A 25,618-nucleotide genomic window follows, 5' to 3' on the forward strand; every position below is an offset into this window, starting at 1 on the left:
CCAACGTATCTACTACTCCTCCCAGTTTAGTATCATCCGCAAATTTGCTAAGAGTGCAATCCACACCATTCTCCAGATCATTTATGAAGATATTGAACAAAACCAGCCCCAGGACTGACCCCTGGGGCACTCCACTTGACACCGGCTGCCAACTAGACATGGAGCCATTGATCACTACCCGTTGAGCCCGACAATCTAGCCAACTTTCTACCCACCTTATAGTGCATTCATCCAGCCCATACTTCTTTAACTTGCTGACAAGAATACTGTGGGAGACCGTGTCAAAAGCTTTGCTAAAGTCAAGAAACAATACATCCACTGCTTTCCCTTCATCCACAGAATCAGTAATCTCATCATAGAAGGCGATTAGATTAGTCAGGCATGACCTTCCCTTGGTGAATCCATGCTGACTGTTCCTGATCACTTTCCTCTCGTGTAAGTGCTTCAGGATTGATTCCTTGAGGACCTGCTCCATGATTTTTCCGGGGACTGAGGTGAGGCTGACTGGCCTGTAGTTCCCAGGATCCTCCTTCTTCCCTTTTTTAAAGATTGGCACTACATTAGCCTTTTTCCAGTCATCCGGGACTTCCCCCGTTCGCCACGAGTTTTCAAAGATAATGGCCAATGGCTCTGCAATCACATCCGCCAATTCCTTTAGCACTCTCGGGTGCAATGCATCCGGCCCCATGGACTTGTGCACGTCCAGCTTTTCTAAATAGTCCCTAACCACCTCTTTCTCCACAGAGGGCTGGCCATCTACTCCCCATGTTGCGATGCCCAGCGCAGCAGTCTGGGAGCTGTCCTTGTTAGTGAAGACAGAGGCAAAAAAAGCATTGAGCACATTAGCTTTTTCCACATCCTCTGTCACTAGGTTGCCTCCCTCATTCAGTAAGGGGCCCACACTTTCCTTGACTTTCTTCTTGTTGCTAACATACCTGAAGAAACCCTTCTTGTTACTCTTAACATCTCTTGCTAGCTGCAGCTCCAGGTGCGATTTGGCCCTCCTGATTTCATTCCTACATGCCCGAGCAATATTTATATACTCTTCCCTGGTCAAATGTCCAACCTTCCACTTCTTGTAAGCTTCTTTTTTATGTTTAAGATCCGCTAGGATTTCACCATTAAGCCAAGCTGGTCGCCTGCCATATTTACTATTCTTTCGACTCATCGGGATGGTTTGTCCCTGTAACCTCAACAGGGATTCCTTGAAATACAGCCAGCTCTCCTGGACTCCTTTCCCCTTCATGTTAGTCCCCCAGGGGATCCTACCCATCCGCTCCCTGAGGGAGTCGAAATCTGCTTTCCTGAAGTCCAGGGTCCGTATCCTGCTGCTTACCTTTCTTCCCTGTGTCAGGATCCTGAACTTGACCATCTCATGGTCACTGCCTCCCAGATTCCCATCCACTTTTGCTTCCCCCACTAATTCTTCCCTGTTTGTGAGCAGCAGGTCAAGAAAAGCTCCCCCCCTAGTTGGCTCGTCTAGCACTTGCACCAGGAAATTGTCCCCTACGCTTTCCAAAAACTTCCTGGATTGTCTATGCACCGCTGTATTGCTCTCCCAGCAAATATCAGGAAAATTAAAGTCACCCATGAGAACCAGGGCGTGCGATCTAGTAGCTTCTGTGAGTTGCCGGAAGAAAGCCTCATCCACCTCATCCCCCTGATCCGGTGGTCTATAGCAGACTCCCACCACTACATCACTCTTATTACTCACACTTCTAAACTTAATCCAGAGACACTCAGGTTTTTCTGCAGTTTCGTACCGGAGCTCTGAGCAGTCATACTGCTCCCTTACATACAGTGCTACTCCCCCACCTTTTCTGCCCTGCCTGTCCTTCCTGAACAGTTTATAACCATCCATGACAGTACTCCAGTCATGTGAGTTATCCCACACTGTTACCTTAGTCAACCAAACTTGTATACTTATCAGAAAGATATGTTGTTTGACATGTTCTGCCTTACATAAACCTATGTTACTTAGCATTTATTATATTACTCTTCTTTAATTCTTGATTGAGTTCCATATCAGCTCTTTGATTATTTTGCCTAGGAATGATCTACGGTTGACTGGCCTATAGTTACTCAAGTTGTCCTGTTTACCCTTTCTTCTTATTGGCACAAGATTAGCTTTCTTGCAGTTCTCTGGAACTTACCTAGTGCTCCAGGGCCTACTGAAAATCAAATTAACAGTCCAGAGCTGTTTGGCTGGCTCTTTTAAAACTCTCTGGGTATATCTACACAGCATTTTGGAGTGGGAGTGAGCCTGCCAGCCCAGGTCAACAGATTCGGGCTAGTGCTCTAAGTATAGCTGTATAGACAGCATTCTGAATTTGTGGTTTGGGCTCTGAAGTTCACCTCCCGCACTAGTGTTCAGAGCATGAGTTCTAGCCTGAGCCATAGCTTCAAAATGCTGTATACACAGTTATTTAGTGCTAGCATGAGCCCCACTAGCCTAGTCTATTGCCTTGGGTTGGGAGTCTCACTACTGCTTGGCCCAAACTGTTGTGTAGACATAACTTGAATCACAGCGTATGTGCACCCGCTGATCTAAAAATGTCTAACTTTAGTAGCTGCTCCTACTAAATAATTGAACACAACTCTTTCTCTCAACAGATTAAAGAATGTGCAGATGAGTTAGCTGGGAAAGGCTACTTGGTGTCCTGTTTGGTGGACCATAGAGGTAACATCACTGAATACCAGTGTCACCAGTATATCACCAAAATGACAGCCATCATCTTCAGTGATTATCGTCTGATCTGCGGCTTCATGGATGATTGCAAGAACGATATTAACGCCCTCAAATGTGGCAGCATTCGACCTGGAGAAAAGGTATCCAGGACAGGTGGATGGGAAGTGGGTTCATAAAGATGACACTCAGGGAAATCGGATGCTATTGTGGGACTTGTATGTACACCAGACTTAATTACAATGACTGAAAACCAGCAAAAGAGACACAAGGTATCAAAAAGGGTGATGTGTCCCTGCTTGCAGTGATTACCTCTTTAACAAGTTGTCTCGATTATTGTTAGTGCTTGAAGTTCTTTACTGACATACTAGGAAAAATGCTGTTGTACTTGCTCCCAAATCAGATGTGATTGATTTGTCTCCACTCCCACCAGACCCCCAACACAATTTAAAATAGTAAACAAATTTATGTTGTGGATCACACTTGTGACTTTTGCTTTATATGGTGAATCTTAGTCACGATTAACTAGACTTGTCTCTAGACAAATTTCTCTGTGCCTTGATGCATATTGTCAAAGCTGACCTGGGAAAGCCTTTAGTATAGGGGAGTCTGCTCTTGTGGCCTGCCCAACCCATCCCTCCTTTCTCAGGGAGTTTAAATTTGATACAAGACAAAGCAGAACTCAGATCTTGCTGTGCAGATGTCTTCATGGTCCTTTGTTTGTGTTTTTTTGCAACATGCCATTTGCTGCAAGAAGAGAGAGAACGTTTGGTAGAAGGGTTCTTTGGAACCTCTGGTGTATTTGTTAAGTGATGTTGTTCACTAGTAGGGTACTGTTTTTATGAATTAAAAAATCCACTTGTCCTTTCATCCTCCATTGGTTAATTTCAGGGCTGTTAAAATGGACTGTGCTGCCCCTGTTAATGCCTCCTTCATTCTGTTATGATAAAAGAGCTGCGCATATCAGTTTGAGTGTTTTAATGTTTGTTCCTGATTGGTTGTTCAGTCCTGATCACATCTTCCAGCTCTTGCAGCAACCCGTCTGACTGCACAGCATCACGTTTCACTGGAAGTGTGAGGAAGTAGCCAGTTTAGACAAGCTATATCCATTTCAGCTCTGATTGTGCATTAATGAACCATTTAAAGATGCCAGAGAAGTTTGTGGTAGGATACTGGAGGAAGGATTTCTAGGTACTACTTCCCCTTTCCTATTTCAGTGGAGCTTATGTAATCAGCATTATGGTACTGTATGTATCAGTGGACTCTTACTTTGTGGGTAAGTTGATGACAAGGGATAAAGTTAAACTTAACTAAACTTTCTACAGTGCTTTGAAATTCAAAGTCCTTAACTTTGATTACATTGCTAGAGGTTGAATCGACCACTCCTGGAACAGTGAAAAGGTGCTGTCCTAGAAAATAGAGCAATTTCTTGGTGGAGATGCAGATGTGGTGCTTTGCTGCTCCAGTGAGACCTCACTGACCTTAGCAGATCCTTTACTGTGCAGCATCTAAAATTGCAATGCAAGTGCAGACAGGAAGGTTGTCTAACTGAACAGCAGGAAGTGCAAGTATGTACTGCTTAGATCAGCTTGTTCTGTGGCTGTTCCTAGTCTGGGGAAATGAGTGAAACTGGCAGGCCCCTAGAGCTTTGAATTGGTAATTGTCTTTGAGTACTTTTTCAGCAACCTTGATTTCTCTGTAAAATGAAACATCTGTCTTTGTCCTTTTAAACTGGAAGGTCTTTGGGACAGAGACTTAAATCACAAGTATGGTATTGGTCCCCTATACTGAGTTGGGCGCTTAACTGTCGCTTGACCAAATTAAAATATTTATAGAACCAGTGAAAGAACCTAATTGAAAGGAAGAATAATAGGTATGCTGAAATCACTGATATCTAGGGCATATCTCTTGCTTGAGGTAGTCACCTATGATTTCGCACCTAACTGTGAAACCCATGTCTAGGCCTGCTCTAGTGGCTGGTAAACATAAATCGCCTTTGCTACCAGGTAATCTGATAACTCAAGTGCAGACGTGTGCTATGGACATAAAGGTCCTGACCCTGCTGATAAACTTTGTGGAGGTCAGTCTGATTCCACATGGTGGAATTTGTTTTTACATATTCTTTTTTCAGTAAGACAGTAAATTTCATATAAAAATACATGAAAAGAACATTGATTACAAAATCAAGAATTTAGGGAACACCAGAATTCAGGCTGCCTCTGCAATCATAACTCGCCCCACTTGTGCATGTGCATTATGATAGACTTTGTTACATGATCACATACAATTTTTTTCCACAAGACATCTGCTTTCATTCAGTGCACAGATAAACAGTGCTCTGGGAACAAATCAGGGTTGTGTAGTGATTAAGTCTATAGGATTTCTGCTTTGTTTGTTGCAGAAGATGAAAGATACCATGAATGAGACAGGGTTGCAGGAAGAGAAAAGATGGTCTTGTGCATAAAGCAGTCAAAAGCCACCTTGGAGAACTGGATTGTAAGGGAAAGTCTACACTACCGTGGGAGTTGATGGTCTGGGATCGATCCACTGGTGGTCGATTTAGCAGGTCTAGTAAAGACCCGCCAAATCTACTGCAGATCGCTCTCCAGTCGACCCCTGTACTCTACCCCCGACGAGAAGAGTAAGTAAGTCGACAAGAGATTTTCTCCCATCAACCCCCGGCGGTGTAGACCCCAGAGTAACTCGACCTAATGTACGTCGACTCCAGCTATGTTGTTCCCATAGCTAGGGTTGTGTAGCATAGGTCAACTTACCGCGGTAGAGTAGGCATAGCTTAACCTTGCCTCTACTAGAGGTCTTATGTGATGTTGGCCAAGGCAAGTCACTAAACCAAACTTTCCATAGGTGGCCACTCATTTTTGGGTGCATAACCTGAAACGTATTGGGACCCAACGTGCAGAAGTGTGCTGAGCGCTCATAACAAGATGGGTCACATGACTTGTTTCTGTTGTCAGCAGCCGACCTGCCATGACACTTGCAGCGACAGACAGCTGTTCTACTACTGTGGAAGTTGCTTTAAGTGGCTACATGAGGAGTATTCCCTCTTCTGGCACTGTTTAGGGGAAACCTAATCTCCTTTAGTGCCTCCATAGATTCTTGTTCACACTTTACCTCATAATGCCCAGGATTCTAGGAGTTGCCTGTTTAATATCTGCAGTCTAGCGCTTGTCTCTCTTCATCTGACCATGCCTCAGTGAATCGATGTGACTATGGTTTAATACACAGCCTCTGTACACCCGAGGTGTGAGACTGAACAGCTGTCTAGCCCTTATTTTTCTGGAGGTGAACGCCATGGGACCACTAGGCCTCTTCACATCAGGCTACTGCCAAATAAAATATTTGCTCATTCATAACTTTATTATAAGTGATTGGGATAAACTGGCTTCCCTTTTTTTAAACTTGAATTGCATTAGAGCAGAACTTCTAGGACTAAGGCCATATCTACACTACGGGTGCTACCGCAGTGCCGTAGACGCAGAGCAAAGACAAGGGCTTCTTCCAACAACTTTTTTGGTGGTCTCAATGCGGCCACCAACTCTGCCTGGTGGCTGCACTGACACTTTTTCCTAAAAGACTTAATTAACTTTAGGAAAAACAAATAAATATGCACATACACATGTCCAAATCAGTGTAATCTCTTCAGGTAGAGGTTTTTTGCAGACTCAATAATAAAAATAATGCTGTGAAAAGTGATATTTGTATGTTAGCACTTTTTACAGCATACTTAGGAGCTACCTGGGAGGCTGTGAAAATAAGTGATATTAACAAACATAAAAGTATCACTTTTCACAGCCTCCTAGCTAGCTAGTAAGTCTGCTGTGAGAAGTGATACTTGCATGTTTGTTAGTATCGCTTCTCTCAGCAAGCCCCAGGACCCATTAAGCTCCAGATGGGGAGGTCAGAAGGGGAGGCAGTGGGGGCCAAGGGCAATGAGGAAAGGGGGTTGGGGGAGGCAGCAGGGGCCGGGGCAATGGAAGTGGGTAGCGAGCCCGGCTGCTGCATGGCCGGAACCAGGGGTTGGTGGCTGTGGCGGGGGAGCAGTGCCCGCAGCCAGAACTTGGGGCAGAAACTGCATGCTAAGAGCCAGGGGTTGGAGCCCGCTGCCACACAGCCAGAGCGTGGCCATAGCCGAGGGTCAGCACTGTCGCTGTGCAGCAGCTGGAGCCAGTGCTTGCTGCTAGGGCCAGGGGTCAGCACCCCGGGACAGCCCCTGCCACTGCTTAGCTGAAGCCCAGGATGAGCACTGGGGATCAGCGCTTGCTGCTGTGCAGCTTGGGTCTTGGCACCAGGGACCGGAGCAGCGCAGCCAGAGCTGGGAGTTGGCACCCAAAGCCGTACAGCCAAGACTGGGGGGGTCAGTGCCCGCCCTTGCACAGCCAGAGCCCGGTACTGGAGCCAGAGGCCAGCACCTGGTGCCACATGGCTAGAACCAGGGTCTAGAGGCTGAAGCCCCATGATTGGAGGCCAGGGCTGTGTGGCCAGAGCCGGGGAGTCAACATCCATCACCCCACTGCCAGAGCCCCGGGCTGCATGGTCAGGCTTCCGAAGTTCCGCCGCTGGAGCCCACCGCCCAAAACCCTTCCCCCACACCAAGGTAGGTCGAGAATCATCTGTGCCCTGCCTGTGTCCAGAGGGTGGCGTGTGTAGGAGCAACAGGGAGGGAGGGAGAGGGGCCAATGGTCCCCCGCCCAATTCCCCTCTTCCTCCCCCATTACCTCTCAGGAAATTGTCATAGCCCCACAAAAGGCCCCAGCTGCAATTGAGAAACGCTGGCATGGACCCTTCCTTTCGTGATGGAAGGGTTTTTTCAGTCTCTGGTTAATTCACCTCTCCGTGCAGGGTAGTTAGGTCAACAGCACATTCTTCTGCTGATCTAGCCGCATGTATACTGAGGGTTAGGTTGGCTTAACTGCAGCTCTCAGAGTTAAGAATTTGTCATTCAATGACAGCAATGTAGCTGGTTTCTCTAAATTTTTAAGTATAGACCAGGCCGAAGACTCTTTTCCAGCCCTTGTTGTCTCACCTTTCCTTTTCTGTAAACTGTCTCCTCTGGTTTATGTAGCTTTCTTTCCCGTCCCTTTATCTACTCTCTCCAGTCCATTTTATTCCATCTCGTATCATTTCTTCTGGCTTGTTGCTTGTCTTGTCCTCTATTTACTGGGTTGTATTTCATGCTGTTCTGTTTCTTGTGTGAGCAGCAGAGTGCAGTTTATGTTTCCTGATTTCAGACTTCATTTTGCTGCATGTATCAAAAAGGAGTGTACGTGGAAAGCAGAAAAGTACCATTGTATCTTACAGCTGTATGCTTGGCCCACTTTCTGCTGACAGTGAGCATACTTAGTCTCCTTTCCTCTCACCTGGATGTTGTGCTGTGTCCTGAGTTTGGTTCCCTGGTGTTTAATCCCTGCTTTCTTTTATACAATAGAAGCTTAATGCGATACTCTTTTCACTGAGAATTGTGGTGGCAGCTGGGCCTTTCTCCTTCAGAACTGTCAGCATAAACCAGCCATTTCTCTGACCTTTGTCTACACACACACGTGCACCAATTTAACAAAATGTGTGTGGTTCAACCGGTTTAGTTTAAACTGGTGCAAATCTGTACCTAGACAAGGCCTCTAGCTGAGCTGGTTTAGGCACGGTTTTCTTCCCATGGGTATTAAAAGTGACATTTAAAAAAAAAATCACACTTCTCTCAGGGTAGTTTACTTGCTTTGGTTACAGGTAACATTTAAGATTACTGTAAGAGATTAGGGGAATGTAATCTTCCTCATTTTTCTGTTTTTCAAAGAGCTTTGGGCCTAGTCAGTGTCACTGTTGTGTAGGTCTTTACAGAGCAGCAGAGTAGAGAAAAATGAAGCTAAATAGGAAAATATGATAGTTAAAAAAAGACACGAGTGAAGGGTTGCATAGTTTCTAGCGCTACTTTTAACTCTTTTAAACTGACTAGATTTCAAATAGACAGCATCCTTTTAATTCTGGCTTCCACTACGGGCTACTTAAAGCTGCTAAAGTGGGACTTGTAGTAGAACCACTGGGAGAAGATTGGATTTCTGTAGATTAGTTATTTTGGTTCAGTCGGGTCATCTGTCTGGCTTCTTGTGCTAGCTATTGACTAGTTGCACAGCACTTGGCTTGAACAACAAAGATACCAGTCAGTTTTACTTTCTGGCTTTCCTATACAAGCACAATGCAGGTGTTTCTGCTCCAGCTAGCTAGAGGGGGTTACTGGACAGCAATAGGAAGCACCTAGTCCAGGGGCAGGCAAACTTTTTGGTCTGAGGGCCATATCAGGTTTCCAGAATTGTATGGAGGGCTGGTTAGGGAAGGCTGTCTCCCCACAAACAGCCAGGCATGGCCCGGCCCCTGCCTCCTATCCGACCCCGGGAGGGGTTGGGGGCTAGCCTCCCGGGCCAGGAGCTATGGGGCCGGGCAGAAGGGTCCCGCGGGCCGTAGTTTGCCCACCTCTGACCTAGTCCCTGTGTTATCTCAGAACAAGTATTTGCTGCCCCTTTCCCATTGGTGGAGCTTCCCATCTTTACTTTATCTATTTTCTCCCAATATCTGCACTGCTTCCCCCCACTCCTTGGTTTCCTTTTGTCCCCTCTTCGTTCCTAGCTCACCCCAGTTCTTCTGCAACTAGAGCAGAGGTGGGCAAACTACAGCCCGCGGGCCACATCTGGCCCGCGGGACCGTCCTGCCCGGCCCTTGAGCTCCCAGCCAGGGAGGCTTGCCCCCAGCCCCTCATCCCCTGCAGCCTCAGCTCGCCATGCTGCCGCAGCAGGGCTATGAGCTCCTGCTGGGCAGCGCAGAGGCGGGGCTGGCTCCAGCTGGGCAGCTCGACTGCCGGTGCTCTGAGCTGCATCGTAAGGGGGCAGGGGGTGGCGGGGTTGGATAAGGGGCAGGGAGTCCCAGGGGGCAGTCAGTGGACAGGGAGCAGGGGGTGGTTGGTTGGGGTGGAGGTTCTGGGGAGGGGGCAGTCAGGGGACGGGGAACAGGAGGGGTTGAATAGGCATGGGAGTCCCGGGGGGCGGGGGCTGTCGGGGGGCCGGGGTGTGGATAGGCGACAGGGCAGTCAGGGGACAGGGAGCAAGGGAGGTTGGATGGGGGCAGTCAGGGGTCAAGGAGCAGGGGGGGATTGGTAGGGGGTGGGGTCCCGGGACGGGGCGGTCAGGGGACAAGGAGCAGGGCGGGTTGGATGGGTTGGGGATTTTAAGGGGGAAAGAAGTGGGAGGGAGCGGATAGGGGGTGGGGGCCAGGCTGTTTGCGGAGGCACAATCTTCACTTTCCAGTCCTCCATACAGTTTCGGAACCCTGATGTGGCCCTCAGGCCAAAAAGTTTGCTGACCCTTGAACTAGAGCAACAGGAATTTTATGCATAAGTCAAATTTTACTTTTTAGTACCACCCAATGTCCCCCACTCCTTCGGGGTTTTTTGAAAATGAGAGGGAGAAGTAAACACCAACAGGAATTGAACATATAGGTTGAATTTTGCATGGGCCACATTTTATAGAAATCTGTTTTAGGAATGCTTTAGAGCTTTAAAACTATCCTGTGTCTGTCTGGGGGAAAAAAGGTGTTTTAGGCATCAAGTCCAACCAAGATGGCCTTAAAAAGAGGGGAAAATTAAAACTAATACGTTTTAAAACATTTCTAAAAATTGCCTTAAATGCCATATTTTAAAATGTCTCAATGCATTCCCTGGGTTGAAATGTTCTATTCCCCCTGGGGAAGATGGTTAGCCCCTTTTTTCAATGATCTAAAGTTTCCATTTCTAACTTGGCAGGATTTCAAGATATTGGACTATAAATCTGTCTATGCGGGAATGAATTACCTGTCTGTTTTTCCCAATTTGTGGGTAGTGGGAGAGAAGAGGCATATTTTCTAGCATGTTGATATTTTTTTAAATGGCTGGAAGCTGCTGTGTATCCTTTATAATTTTGGAAATAGTTCTGGCAAAGATACATCACCAAGCAGAGTGCTGGTGTAGGTGTATTTATTCACATGGCTCTGCACTGCAGCTAGAGCTTAATGAATAATGCAGTCATTCTGAACTCATGCCAATAATTTTTTGTCACCTTTCTGTGTGCTGCTGTCAAACTGCATTAAAAGACTATTATGGTTGCATATTTAAGTACACTAGTCAAGAAATGACTCTTCTACATAGTCTATTTTCTTTCTAATACTATGATTACATGAGCACTATTCCTGGAGAGCAGTATATACAATTCAACATTAGAAAATCTTGTAATCTTTTCTTTCTGGTATATTAAGCTATTTTCGCGCTCAGACTGAAGCAGTTAACTTGGATTTCTATATAAATTAAGATACTCTTCTCTATGGTATGGATTTAATGACTTAGCAACCATATTCTATAGTCAGCATTTTAAAGAAATTGGTAGCTAAAGTTAAGCTCCTGAATTGCATATTTAGGCACTGAAAGAAGTAGCTTGATTTTCAAAAGTTCCCAAGCTTCTTGCAGCTCCTAATGATTTTCATGTGAAGTCAGAGCAGCCGGGAGCTTGGCACTTAAGAAAATCAGGCTTCTTTCAGTGCCTGAATGTGCAATTCAGAGGAGCATAACTTTAGAACCAATTTTTGAAAAGCTTGGTCTGTATTTTTTATCAAACAGCAGCTCAGTCTTATGCACTTATGAGAAGATCACACAGTTAACTATTATGCTAATTTAGTTACAAACTTAGATGGCCTGTGTATGTCTGCGAACTTCCACTGTTCTGTTGTGCTGGATATGTGGTAAATTTAAAAGCAGTTTAGTATGTATTTTAAATGACTGGAATACAGTGTAATGCAGAGTATGAAAGATATATTTACCTAAGGTTGTAGAACATTTGTGAGCTAGTATGTGATCATGTATTCATGATATTATTTTATTACATAGATGTAAGTTAACTGTTTTTTAGTAGGTTGTGTACATACAAATAAAATAGCTTCCATCCCATTCATGTACCTAATGTGCCCTGAAGTCTTTATCTGAAGTTTTAAGTAAAGAAAATCCCATGGTATGAGGAAATCTTGAATAGAGTGCTCTCTAGTTCTTTTGCCTTAGGGCTAGAAACCATACCCTTCCCAGGTAGGAAAAGTTTTCGTTGTCTCATGCCCCAACAAGGAGGGTGCCCAGGCTGTAAGCTTGCAGATGAATGAGAGGATCTTTGAAGCAGAGCTTGCAGCTTGGAAGGCAGGCTGGAGCAGGGAGTTGTCAAATGTATTTAAGCCACATTTTATGAAGTTTGTAATACTAAATGGCTCGATTGCAATGGCTGTATGTGCATCACCACGGGGATTTGAGGGAGAAGATTTGTGTCCGGCATGGTTACAGATAAATCAGTAGTGTGGGATAAGATTCTGGCATGATGCCACACACTACCAGTATTCTGTAATGGCACCTCTGAAGGCTGCTGACTCATGGCTGGAGCTCAGCTGACACATCCATCAGTTTTTTACCCAATATCCTTTTGGCCATTTTAAAAAAAAGTGTTGGTAGTTCTGGGATTGGTGATGGTTTAAGTAACTCGTGGCTTTTGAATGCTGCTTGTGTTCCTAGTGTGCCAGTACCAACAATACAGGTATCAGAGGCTTCCTGAGCCGGGAGAAATGTCGGAACAGGAGGAAATGATTATTGGAAGAATTATGTGGCTTTAAATAGCAATGTTACTGTTTGAAAGATTCCTGTTTTCTTCCAACCCCTGCTGCTGTCTGCTCATAGCTGTTATGGTAACACTTGCTTGACATATAGAGCGGGACTGAAGGAGATAAGGGCTCACCGTGAATGCCTGTTAGTGCAGTACACACGAGCCGTTTGATTTATCCAAGCGGTCAGATAGGGCACTACTGGACAATTTCCCTTAGAGTAGGTGGTTATCACACCAAAGCAGCCTACATTGAAGGAAAGGGGCTGATAGTTGAAAGTCCTCTGGTCATAGAACTCTTCTCAGCCAGCTGTCTTGGTCAGAGCTCCACCAGAGAGGGATTCATATTTTAAGGGCTCAGACTTTCTGAAGGCCCCAGGAGTCTTGGGTACCTTTTTGTTTTAATTTTCTAAGCATGCCCAGCTGTGTGGCTGTGAAAAACTCACTGATCAACATTCTACTGCCTACTTCAGGGGTGCTGGGCAGAAGTGACTCACCTAGTGCCATCCTATGGAAACCAGTGAGCTTCCTCAGGTTGCTTGCTATCGTTACTCATGATCCAAAGTTACATTTGGGCTCTGTTGAGCCCACTTGGCAGTGGATGTTAGCCTGGAGTTGGTTATCTTATGAGACTCAGCGCAGTGTTGGATGCTTTGACTTTCTGTCATTGGTGGAATTAGCACTGAGAATCCTAGGTTGCTAAAAGCTCCTTTGTGAGTGCTTAACATCACTAATTATCAGTGACCAGAGTGAAGGCTGCATTGACAGTGCAGCTTTCTAATTCCTCCCCTCCCCCAAATATGTTCCTTTAATGTGACACTGTTATTTGCTGTTGCCATGGTGATAAGAAGGCTGTGTCAGATTAAAGATAACTTGGCCATTTTGGTAAACTGCTCTAAGCAGTGTGTCTAAACGGTGATAATCTCATTAAACCACATTAAAGCAAACCCAGAAGCATTGAAGGAGGCTACTCCACTGTGAACCGTCAGCACTTCAACAGTCTGTTATGATACTGTGATGAGTTGGATCACAGAAACCCCCTTTGGGACTACTACCTCTGAGCCTGTTTTCCCCGAGCTTGGGACTTCAGTGCCTTCCCTGGTTGTGCCGGACATGCTAGCCTGCTACAAACACAGACCCAGGTCTGAACCACATCCCCCACAAGCCGCAGACTTAACTGAAAACAGTTTAAGAAGTGCTCCTGTCTCTAGCACTCAGTTACCCAACTCCCAATGGGGTCCAAACCCCAAATAAATCCATTTTACCCAGTATAAAGCTTATACAGGGTAAACTCATAAATTGTTCGCCCTCTATAACACTGATAAAGATGCACAGCTGTTTGCCCTGCCCCCCAGGTATTAATACATACTCTGGATTAATTAATAAGTAAAAGGTGATTTTATTAAATACAAAAAATAGGATTTAAGTGGTTCCAAGTAATAACAGATAGAACAAAGTGAATTACCAAGCAAAATAAAATAAAACACAGAAGGCTAAGCCTAATACAGTAAGAAAGTGATTACAGATAAAATCTCACCCTCAGAGCTGTTCCAATAAGCTTCTTTTACAGACTAGCCTCCTTCTAGTCTGGGTCCAGCAATCACTCACACCCCTGTAGTTACTGTCCTTTGTTCCAGTTTCTTTCAGGTATCCTTTGGGGTTGGGGAGGCTACCTCTTGAGCCAGCTGAAGACAAAATGGAGAGGTTTCTAGGGGCTTAAATAGACTTTCTTTTGTGGGTGGAAACCTCTTCTCCTCTCCTGTGAAGATCCAGCTGCAAGATGGAGTTTTGGAGTCTCATGGGCAAGTCACATGTCCATCCATGACTCAGAACTTTACCAGCTGATGCCACATTCCCAGGAAAGCTCAGATGTGGATTTGCGTCTCTTAAAGTTCATTGTTAGCTTAAGTGTTCCTTGATTGGGCACTTACTGAGAATAGTCTTTTCTCAAGAAGCTGACCAACTGCTTCACTGTGACTACTTAAAATCAAGCAAGTACATAGCCAATATTCATAACTTTGAATACAAAAATGATACATGCATGTAAATAGGATGAATATATCCAGTAGTTCGTAAGCTTTGCAGAGATATGTTACATGGCATATGTAGCATAAAACATATTCCAGTCATGTCATATTTACACTCATAAGCATATTTCTGTAAAGCATTATGGGGTGCAACGTCACAGATATGGTATGTGGATCATGCCACTCAAGGCTGTTGGATTACAAAGAGAGGTGGGGACAGTGAATAGAGAGCAGATCGCTTTACAGTTTAGTTTTGTTTGGCCACTCCTGGCTTGGAGCCTGACGGTGAGGTACTTCTCTCTCATCTCAATCTGAATTTGGGAGCCAACTATTTCCAGGCTTTGTGAATTGTTGCTCCTACCAACTGTATGAATGTCCATGACCTACTGGAACAGAATGCATGTCTGCATAATTTTCAAGTCTATGTATAAATAGAGCGTCACTTAATTCTGGTGGTAGGTATCTATAAACGGTTAAAATTGCTTGGACTTTCTTAGCCACTTGCTAAGCCTAGTGTGGGATGTGTAAATCAGCATTATGGGCTGCTTGCGGTGCAGAATATGGATTTTTACACATTGGATACATTAAATTAGTAACCAGGCATTTTCCACATTCCCATGTGTTATGAAATATTTGTTCTTGTCTTCTGCTTGTAAATAATGGACCACAAATCCTCTTGGTAAAGGTCTTGATGCAATCTTTTTGTTGCGTAGGATGCGCACTCACAAGGAGAGGTGGTGGCCTGCCTGGAGAAAGGGCTGGTGAAGGAGGCAGAGGAGAATGATCCCAGAATTCAGGTTTCTGATGTGTGTAAGAAAGCAATTCTTCGTGTGGCTGAACTCTCCTCTGATGACTTCCACTTGGACCGACACTTGTACTTCGCATGCCGCGATGACCGGGAACGCTTCTGTGAAAATGTGAGTAGTTGGAAATATTAGTCCTTTCATCCCTTCTGTCTTATCTCACAAATCAATGCCTGAAAAGAGCCAAAGGACAGAGAGGAACCAGAGCAAGATCGCATAACAGCCGAAGGTATTCTGGGAACTATCTGTCAGTCAGCCTTCACACGTCCATCTTCTATGGTGAAAACTGTGCGAGAGATCAACTATATTAGGCAGCCTTTGGTTACTACTCTGTTCCACCGTCAATAACATATGATCTCTGTTAAGCATCTCATTTTTATCAGTCCTTTGAGTGGCTGGAAACAAGCTGTCAGGTTTTTTTTTTATCTCTGTGGTTTGAGTAGCAGATTTTCTTGCTATTCTAAGCCTTTAGTTTAGCACTTTTGGCACCGGGAACTCCTATGAGCTCTTATGAAAAGTACATTTTGATCTCATTGTGTGGTTTTAGAGTGGACAGGAGGGGAGAATCTCTGGATTACTCCAATTCTTGTCATGATGTTGAATTAACGGCAGCAGAAACATCATAGGCTCTACTAATGGAGAAGATTCCCTACCACATGATAAGTGGCATGGAGTGATGCAGCAGGAAAGCAGACCTATTGCTTTGTTCTGGTTCTCTTGCATTAATTGAAAAGGTATTTTCTCAGCGAAAAGATGGCAGAACCCAGGAGCCAGAGTAAGGAAACTCAGCTGAAATATTTTCCTTTACAAAAAACACCTTCAGTTCTGTGCTATGTTTAACAAATGTTAGTGAGTTATTCCCATAATGTACATGAACACTACTTAATTAGTTTAAAAGTAGGTCTTTGGTACAATAGCACAATTCTATTGGATTTTGGTTAGCAAGAGGGTAAGCTGTAAACTATCCTAAATGACCAGTGTTGCTGTTCTGTTTCACAGACTCAGGCTGGGGAAGGCCGGGTTTACAAGTGCCTTTTTAACCACAAGTTTGAAGAATCTATGAGTGAAAAGGTAGGTATCTATTTCAGGTGGGCAAATCCTTTACTCATTGATCATCCATCCAGCTAACTGACCCTCTGTCTTGTTCATCCCTATCCCCAGTATTACTAAATTTACAGTAACCCACTATTAAGCTGGCCAGACAGATATGGGTCCTTGAATAACTTTGAATAGATGCCTTTAAATTGGGACATTCATGCTTCCAGCATGGTATGGATTGGTTACTCTTGTTTAGCTATGGGAGTGCTACATTTGGTATATAAAGCACTAAGGATATACAACTGTAGTCCTTCTACCAAGCCAGGGAAAGCAAAGGTCAGGAAATTCAGGGATCTTGACAAGTAAAACTCTCTCTCCTGTTCTTTGGGTGGCTATTCCTACTTAAACATTGAATGGTGATGTTGCTATTTATCCCTTAAGTCCTAGATAAATGGTGTTGCTTTTGTGTGTAGACTAAAACAGATTGTTTTGATGTATCTCTAGATATAGGGATTGCATATTAAACCTATCGCTTTGTCACCAGGCTACTCATCAAGGGCTGTTTTTAGCAAATTTGTGGAAATGATGCATTGTCTGTGGTAACTGCAGTTTTCTAAATTTCTCTATAGAGTTTAATAGGAATTGTAACAAATTGACTTAACCTCACAAATGTGCCAGACTGGAGTCCAAAACCTTTTCCGTCTGTATCTATATTTTCACCTTGTTTAATGGCACAGGAACATAAATGCAAGCAATACAGGAGTAATTCAGTCTGGATGCTGTGCAGTTTGCTGCCATCGAGTAGCATCCTTGGGACGCTCAATCCAGAATAGTGCAGTAAAGGAGCCTCATGAGGGGTGAATGTGAGTTGTGCGGGAAGCAAGGAGAAAGGATCTTTATCATCCATACTAGAGGTTCTTACTTATAGCTTTAATGGCATACATGTTTGAAAGAGAGGAACCCCTTCGACTCCTAAAGCAGCATCTTAATGATTGGGGCTAAAAAGAATTAAAGTATCTGTTGTCTGAAGGGATGGAGATGAGAGGTATCTGGGCAGACCTGCTTTGGGGCTTGCTGGAGTGAATGAGCCTGTGATGAGATACCTGGAGGCAATGTACTCATTGCATTTTCTTCATATGTTTTAACTATCTAACAGTTCAGTTAAAATGAGACGAAATCAAAACTATAGGAGTAGTGCCTGCTTTTAAGAATGGCTCCAGCTAAGCTTCATTTCTCACGAGTATTTTAGACTCCAAGTGGCTGCCACTTTTTCCTAAGTATATTTGGCCTTTTTAGAGGGAGTGGCTTTTTGTGGCATGATAAGCACTGCTGCAGGTAGGAGCTTATGAGCTCAGCACGGTGAGAAATAGAAAAGCATTTTCATACCCTCCCGGCATGTGTATATATCCAAAGCAGCAGTGAACTTTTACAAGCTTCAGAGCTGACAACCTGCACTCTCGCAGCCCGAGGTGCTGGTTCTAAGAGTACATGGTGTGTGTATTGAGTGGCAACAGACTGTGATGGCCTGGAGCTCAACCCTGTGCGCTCCCTTTTGGTCAGCTGTGGCGCTGCAGTGGAGACCTGCCTCTCATCCCCTTCACCTGGCTTATAAACAAATGCAGACAAATTCTTTTTAATCAAAGAGCACCCCTTTTCCAAAGGTCTTGTTTATTAACTAGAGCCATAAATATAAGCAGGAGAGACTCTCTTCTTTCTTGAGTCTGTCTTTGGAAACCTTCCGGGTTCCTCCTTTGGGTTACTCTTTTCACGGCTTCCTTAAGCAGGAATCCCCAGCTTTCCTCTCTAGAGCTGGGTTCTGTTAGTCAGATTTCCTGGTCCTTCCTAAGCAGGAGTCCTTAGTTCTCTTTTCTGGAGCTGAGGGGTGTTTTCACCAGCTCTGAGGCCTTTGCCAGTCTCTGCCTCAACTGGCCGTTGTTCCTTAATCAGGCTTCAGCCTTTCCTTGATGGTATCTCTGGGTGTCTGTCTGCTGTGAGGGAGGAGGCAGCTTGTCACCAGTTGGTTGGAGGAGAGGGGCGTCTTGCCCTGCCCTCTCTGCAAGGCTCCTGGCCCCAGGCCTGTTAGAGTGATAGGATTTCCTCTATCTCTAAACACCATTCATTCCTGAGACTACTTCCTTTTTCTTCACATCCCGCTTAAGTCCTTATGTTGGACCTTTCAACCCCTTAAAGGGCCACTCTATGTTCGAGTGGGCTGACAAATAGGCCCCATGATGGTATATATTTGTATTGATAGCTCAACTGTTCTAACACTTATCTTCCTCAGTGTCGGGATGCACTGACAACCCGTCAAAAGCTGATTGCTCAAGACTATAAAGTCAGTTATTCATTGGCCAAATCCTGTAAGAGTGACCTGAAGAAGTACCGCTGTAACGTGGAGAACCTTCCCCGGTCCCGGGAAGCCAGGCTTTCCTACCTGCTGATGTGTCTAGAGTCTGCAGTGCACAGAGGTGAGAGGGGTTAGAGTTGGGTAGTGTGATTTGCTCGCTTATTTGGAAACTTAACTACAATAGATTCCGCTTAATAGCAATCCCAATATTAACAGCTTTTGCTTAATCGCAACATTTTGCCAGGGGCCAATCCATCCCATTGACTATAATGTTAATGGGATTCAGATTGTGGCAACAGGCATGTTGCTTACTAAGAACTTTTTTTGGAAGAAAGGCCCTGGCCACAGGCAGGTTTGCAGGGCTGCAGTCAGGGAAGGAAGCAATGGGACATGCTCAGCGCTGACTGCAGGCAGGTTTGCGTGGCTGCAGCCAGAGAGAGCCTGATTCAGTGCTTCCTTCCCTGGCTATAGGCCTATAAACCTGCCTTCCACTTATTGGCAATTTCCAGATAACAGCAACTTCTTTTGCTGGACACCAAGAGGTTGCTCATTAGGCAGAATCTGCTATTTTCAAGCTCCAGCTCATCAAGGAAAAATGGAACTGTCTACTGATGATACTTCCATCAGTGGGGTGTCCCTCATGCAACAGTACTTAATATAAAACTTTCATATGCCTAAGCTGTTAGAGATCTGGTGGATTGTTTTGTAGCTAAGGTTTGAAATAAAATCTGGCCTGTAACTCTTAATATGTTTTGTGGAAGACCATTGCTTATTTGAATTCTTACATCATGGCAGTGATCTCAGTGTGAAGATTATCAAATGGAGAATAGTTTCTGAAGTGTGCTCAGTGATTCCTATTATATACTTTAAAATCCTTGACAATAAAATGGCTAAGTCTACTTAAATTGTTGCTGTGGAACTGAAACTGCTGTACTAAATCCTTCCCCCCACAGCTAATCGAAGTGGTTTTCCTCTTTGCTTATATAGTAAACATGAAATATATGTTACTTAGTATATGATATAAACCGCTAACTTAATTTATGATCAACTCACAACATGAAACCCAAAGCTATTCACTTACTCTTTTGCCTGTTGTAAGTAGCCCATCTCCCTCAGCTAAGTTGTTTAAGTAAATTAATTTTCTTACTATGCACATGTATGTATATATCAGCAGAGCATACTGCATCCTAGTGATACACAATGCTAATTAATGTTCTGTAAATGTAGAAAGCAAAGATAATGAGTGCTGAGGCTGCCCTGGAACCCATAACTGTCCCACAGGCATTGCAGAACATATGGGCCTATCGGAGGGTCTCAAAAAGCAGGACCATGTTACATAAACTTGGCAAAGCTGCTATAATACTGTGTACAAGTGGCGCACACAGTTACACATTCTTAACTTGTGTCTTGGAGATGTTTGAACCACTCTGCAGTGGTCTGTAGTAGGACTGCATGCTGTAACGCCTCTGGCGCAATGATGGCCAAAGTGCCATGGCAGCCTTTATCAAAGTCTTCGCATTTATGGCCTTGAATGAGTAATTACATTTGGATTGTGTAAAAAATGTTCTACTTACTGCCTACTGTAGCGTTTTCTTTATAGCACAGGTGTGGACTGGTTGCTTCCCTGAATTCCTCAACCCTGCGGGTAGTTGCTGTGGTGTGTTTAATTTCCTCTTTGCCCATGGAACATGTTATGCACTATCTAGTCCAGAGGTGCACACATTCTAGCTCAGAAGGAACATTGCTTCACACACCCAGCCGTATAATTTAAGCATGACTTGGGAATTGGCAAAAATTGGAGTTGAGAGATTTCCAGTTTCAGGTTTTGGAGTCAAACTGCATAAGGGAATTCTAGAAAGGTTTCTAACGTATCTTAAACTCTTTACATCTGAATTTCTGTTTAACTATTGTCCATTTGCTAGAAATCCAGCATGTAATTTCTGTAATGTGCCTGAACTTCATGGCCCTCTGAGTACGAGACTCTGTCTCCCATGAAACCTTTCTCCCCCTAAATGGCACTTTTAACCCATCATTTGGCCAGAATAATATTTTCCAATTACCTAAAAGTCACTTAATTTACTGCAAGTGGCTTCGATCTCTGCAGTGAAACTGATTAGCTTGAATGTGCTAAGAATAGATGATAAACTTGTAGTTCAAGGCTAGAAATCCATTGAGGGCTTCTGCTTATGGTACAAAAGCTGCTCTTGAACCGTACATGCTCAAACTGGAATGTCCCTGTAAATTTTTTCCGAATATAATAGAATATTCTATTTAAAGAACTTCCTGTTCCCAGCAGTTATGTTACTATTGATTTGAAGTATTAAAAGTGACTATCAGTCGTAATTGTTTGTTCACTGGTTTATCGGGTGGTGTTCAGTAACTATCTATATTGTCTCACTGCTGTACAGAATGCCAGTATTGTCTCTGCTCCTTCAGTGTGTGAAATACTCAATTACAATACCCTTCCTCGCACTACAGAAAGACCCCACTAAGCATTAACACTAAATCACATCTACCTTCACTTGGCCTAGGTCGGCAGGTGAGCAGTGAGTGCCAGGGTGAAATGTTGGATTACCGGCGCATGCTAATGGAAGACTTCTCGTTGAGCCCGGAAATCATTTTGAGCTGCCGAGGGGAGATTGAACACCACTGCTCAGGGCTGCATCGGAAAGGGCGTACTTTGCATTGCCTGATGAAAGTTATACGTGGGGAGAAGGGAAACATTGGACTGAACTGCCAGCAGGCGGTAAGGAGAGGCATATGTCACTTCAGTTCCATGTTGTGTGCTCTGTAGAAGAACTGCTTACTCTAATTGATTACGTTGCTGTGAGGATTCTAATGGATGCAATCTAGCCATACAGGGAACTAATAAAAGCTGGTGGTAGCTGTACATCCTGGTAGCATGAAGCTTGACTTAGTATCCAGCAGCAGTTGAAAATTTTGCTTTAAAGATCCAATTACAGTGTTGCGTTTCTTTAACTCCGCTTTAAAAATTCCAACTGCATACTTGACCTCCAGATACTGTAGTTCTTTGAAATCATCTGGCTCTTTCCTACACACACGGTGTAAGGAAACTTCCATTTATACAAGAATATTCCACTTTTTTGTTTGCCAGAAACGCAAAAAGCTCTTCACAATTTTACTTTTCACTATTCTGTTTTAGTCTTTATTTCTCCCAGCTTGAACAATGAAAATAGACTAGTCATTTTCACTTCAAGTTCTGATACGCTACAGTGCTGCAAAGTTTGGGTTGCAAGCATTTCAGGGAATATTAACTCTTCTCCAAAAGATGAGAAAAAATAACAATTTTGCTTTTGTTTTTAAGTTTTATAAAAACTCTTTTCTAAACATAAATTTGGTTCAGATTTGACCTGACAGTAACCCTATAAAATGAACTCACTAATTCATTAATATCTGTTTTCAAACTTTAGTTCCGCTTAATTTTAAGTTTGTGCCTAATTTCTATTTTAATGACTATACCGCTTGTTTGTGTGGGTTGATCCTGGAAGTGGCACTGTGGAGGGCAATGACAGTTGATGACAACTGGTGCAGGGACTTCACTTCTAGTGTGATGTGGCAGTCTGGGTGAGCAGCTAAACTGTTAACTGCAATGTGTGGAAGTCACTGTAGCCATAACTCATGGCGATCGGGGGAAGTCCCGGACAACTGGAAAAAGGCTAATGTAGTGCCCATCTTTAAAAAAGGGAAGGAGGATGATCCTGGGAACTATAGGCCAGTCAGCCTCACCTCAGTCCCTGGAAAAATCATGGAGCAGGTCCTCAAGGAATCAGTTCTGAAGCATTTAGAGGAGAGGAAAGTGATCAGGAACAGTCAGCATGGATTCACCAAGGGCAAGTCATGCCTGACTAATCTAATTGCCTTCTGTGACGAGATAACTGGCTCTGTGGATGAGGGGAAAGCAGTGGACGTGTTGTTCCTTGACTTTAGCAAAGCTTTTAACATGGTCTCCCACAATATTCTTGCCAGCAAGTTAAAGTAGTATGGGCTGGATGAATGGACTCTAAGGTGGATAGAAAGCTGGCTAGATTGTCGGGCTCAACGGCTAGTGATCAATGGCTCCATGTCTAGTTGGCAGCCGGTCTCAAGTGGAGTGCCCCAAGGGTCGGTCCTGGGGCCAGTTTTGTTCAATATCTTCATAAATGACCTGGAGGATGGTGTGGATTGCACCCTCAGCAAGTTTGCAGATGACACTAAAGTGGGAGGAGAGGTAGATACGCTGGAGGGTAGGGATAGGATACAGAGGGCCCTAGACAAATTGGAGGATTGGGCCAAAAGAAATCTGATGAGATTCAACAAGGACAAGTGCAGAGTCCTGCACTTAGGACGGAAGAATCCCATGCACCGCTACAGACTAGGGACCGAATGGCTCGGCAGCAGTTCTGCAGAAAAGGACCTAGGGGTTACAGTGGACGAGAAGCTGGATATGAGTCAAGAGTGTGCCCTTGTTGCCAAGAAGGCCAATGGCATTTTGGGATGTATATGTAGGGGCATTGTCAGCAGATGGAGGGACGTGATCATTCCCTTATAGTCGACATTGGTGAGGCCTCATCTGGAGTACTGTGTCCAGTTTTGGGCTCCACACTACCAGAAGGATGTGGAAAAATTGGAAAATGTCCAATGGAGGGCAACAAAAATGATTAGGGGACTGGAATACATGAGTTATGAGGAGATGCTGAGGGAACTGGGATTGTTTAGTCTGCAGAAGAGAAGAATGAGGGGGGATTTGATAGCTGCTTTCAACTACCTAAAAGGGGGTTCCAAAGAGGATGGCTCTAGACTGTTCTCAGTGGTAGCAGATGACAGAACAAGGAGTAATGGTCTCAAGTTGCAGTGGGGGAGGTTTAGGTCGGATATTAGGAAAAACTTTTTGACCAGGAGGGTGGTGAAACACTGGAATGCGTTACCTAGGGAGGTGGTGGAATCTCCTTCCTTAGGGGTTTTTAAGGTCAGGCTTGACAAAGCCCTGACTGGGATGATTTAGTTGGGGATTGGTCCTGCTTTGAGCAGGGGGTTGGACTAGATGACCTCCTGAGGTCCCTTCCAACCCTGATATTCTATGAACTTCATTATAAACTCATTGTAAACAAAGTGGCTTGTGGCCAAACCATTCTCTTCTATTTTTATTAATAATCAAATCTAGATGAGTGTGAGCACTTGATTAAATTTTGTATATTAAGTTATATGGAGCTTTTCTGAGAGTTTATTTTGGACTCTTGAAGTTACCAGATGCATCAGTGGAGTGATTGCATACTTTGAAATTGGATTGTCTCCTCACAATTTAGTTACTCTGGAAAATGTCAGAGGATGGGTTTCACTTGGGGAGTAAGTCACAGGTTTTTGTAGCAGTTAAGATAAGTCTCTCATGACTTAATGTGAAGGGAATCTCCATAAGAGACTATGAAAATGCAAACGTTTGGAAAAGAATGTGGGAATAATCTATGCTTTTCACTGGACTGTCTGTGGGGACTTTTCAGATCCTCTCTGATTCAACCATTGATTTTTGTGTTGCAAGCTGGCTCAGTAGCAGTGGCTGCCTATAAATCAAGTGACCTGTGGCCTGTGCTCTGGAGAAAATAAGCAGCAGGAGCAAACAAAATATTAATTAATAATGGAATTATTAATTTCCCCCTTATTTTGATGGGTGAGGGTAGAGGGATGGGGAGAATAGACTGATGCACAAATACCTTTCTAAATGGAATGTTCATCTTATCAAGTAGTAGTGGGCACTTAAGTATCATGTGTGACACATATAACACTTAAGTTCCCACATAGCTACATATAAACTTAAGTATCTGGATTCCTTTATTGCTGCATTATATTTCATCTGTGCAGGATATTTTGATGATTAGTGACTGCCTCAGCTATCATTATTTTTGGTCCATTCTAGTATCACACCACAATGAGCTTGCTGCTTTTGCTCTTCTGTGGATGTTAGTTAAAGCACGTCTCTAAAAAGAGAACAATGCCTTGATCCCTGCTTCTAGATCGTATGCTTTGAGTATAAGAAAAATAGGAAGTCGTCTAGGGCTTGTCTACACTACCGCTTAAGTAGATGTAAGTTACATCGACTTAAAGAGACATCCATGCGGCGCTATGACAGCTCTTCCACAACACGGCTTCTGCCTCTCGTTGAGGTGGAGTAATTATGCTGACCTGAGGATGCTGTCCTGTTGTCAAAGTACATTTTCACCAGTCACACCACAGAGACACAGCTGCATTGGTGCTGATTAGTGGGATAGTGTAGACTAGCCCCTAGTTCTCAAAGGCATGGCCCTTTGAGGCACCAGTAGGTGTCTCTCACAAAGATCAATGATTAATGTTTCAGTGCCTTCTAGAACCTTGCCTTTTAGTTCCTTACTGACAGCAGTCAGCGAAGGAGAGCCCTACCCCTATTAGGGCAGAATTGTATGCTGAGCTGTTGATGCCTGTGAGGCTGGGTTTTCGGCCCCTTAGTTTGAGTTTACTCTTTGGGATGCATTGATGGCCTCTGCGCTTTCTTCAGGGATATTGTTCTCTGCAGCTCCATTAACTTCAGTGCTGCACTGGTAGCTCTAGGGGCTTTATGCAGTGGCAGGTTGGCCTTTTGTTGATGTGTTGTCTCTGGTGTATGTCCTGAGTTGCAGAGAACACTAGGATTTCTTAACAATTGATGATCCTTAGGGACATTGAAAGTAGAGGCTTTACAAACTTGCTAGAGCTGAAAGCCATTAGGCTCCCTCTCAAACATTTTCTCCCACAGACCAGAGGGCAACTGGCGCAGATTTTCAGACAATATGGTCACAATGTATTACCTACATCAGAGGTGGGCAGACTATGGCCCGTGGGCCACATCCGGCCCACAGGACTGTCCTGCCCGGCCCTTGAGCTCCCAGCTGGGGAGGCTTGCCCCCGGCCCCTCCCCGCTATCTCTCCGGCATAGTAAGGGGGTGGCGGCAGCTCACACAGAGGTGGGGAGGTTGGGTAGCGGGTCCCAGGGGTCGGTTGGGGGCGGTTCCGGAGGGCAGACGGGACAGGGAGCAGGGGGCAGTTGG

At 44.4% G+C, this 25,618-nt stretch overlaps 1 protein-coding gene across 1 annotated transcript in view; it reads left to right on the forward strand.

The window, feature by feature from the left end:
- The window catches only part of GLG1 (golgi glycoprotein 1), a 172,640-nt gene that overhangs the window by 93,243 nt on the left and 53,779 nt on the right, over positions 1–25,618 (forward strand). The window contains exons 4-8 of the mRNA XM_074968320.1: positions 2,614–2,829; positions 15,092–15,295; positions 16,181–16,252; positions 18,504–18,687; positions 21,098–21,312. Of these exons, the coding sequence (XP_074824421.1) occupies positions 2,614–2,829; positions 15,092–15,295; positions 16,181–16,252; positions 18,504–18,687; positions 21,098–21,312 (891 nt within the window). The remainder of the gene's footprint in view (positions 1–2,613; positions 2,830–15,091; positions 15,296–16,180; positions 16,253–18,503; positions 18,688–21,097; positions 21,313–25,618) is intronic.

Source organism: Natator depressus, chromosome 12 (assembly GCF_965152275.1).
Source record: "Natator depressus isolate rNatDep1 chromosome 12, rNatDep2.hap1, whole genome shotgun sequence".
NCBI classification, from domain to species: Eukaryota; Metazoa; Chordata; order Testudines; family Cheloniidae; genus Natator; species Natator depressus.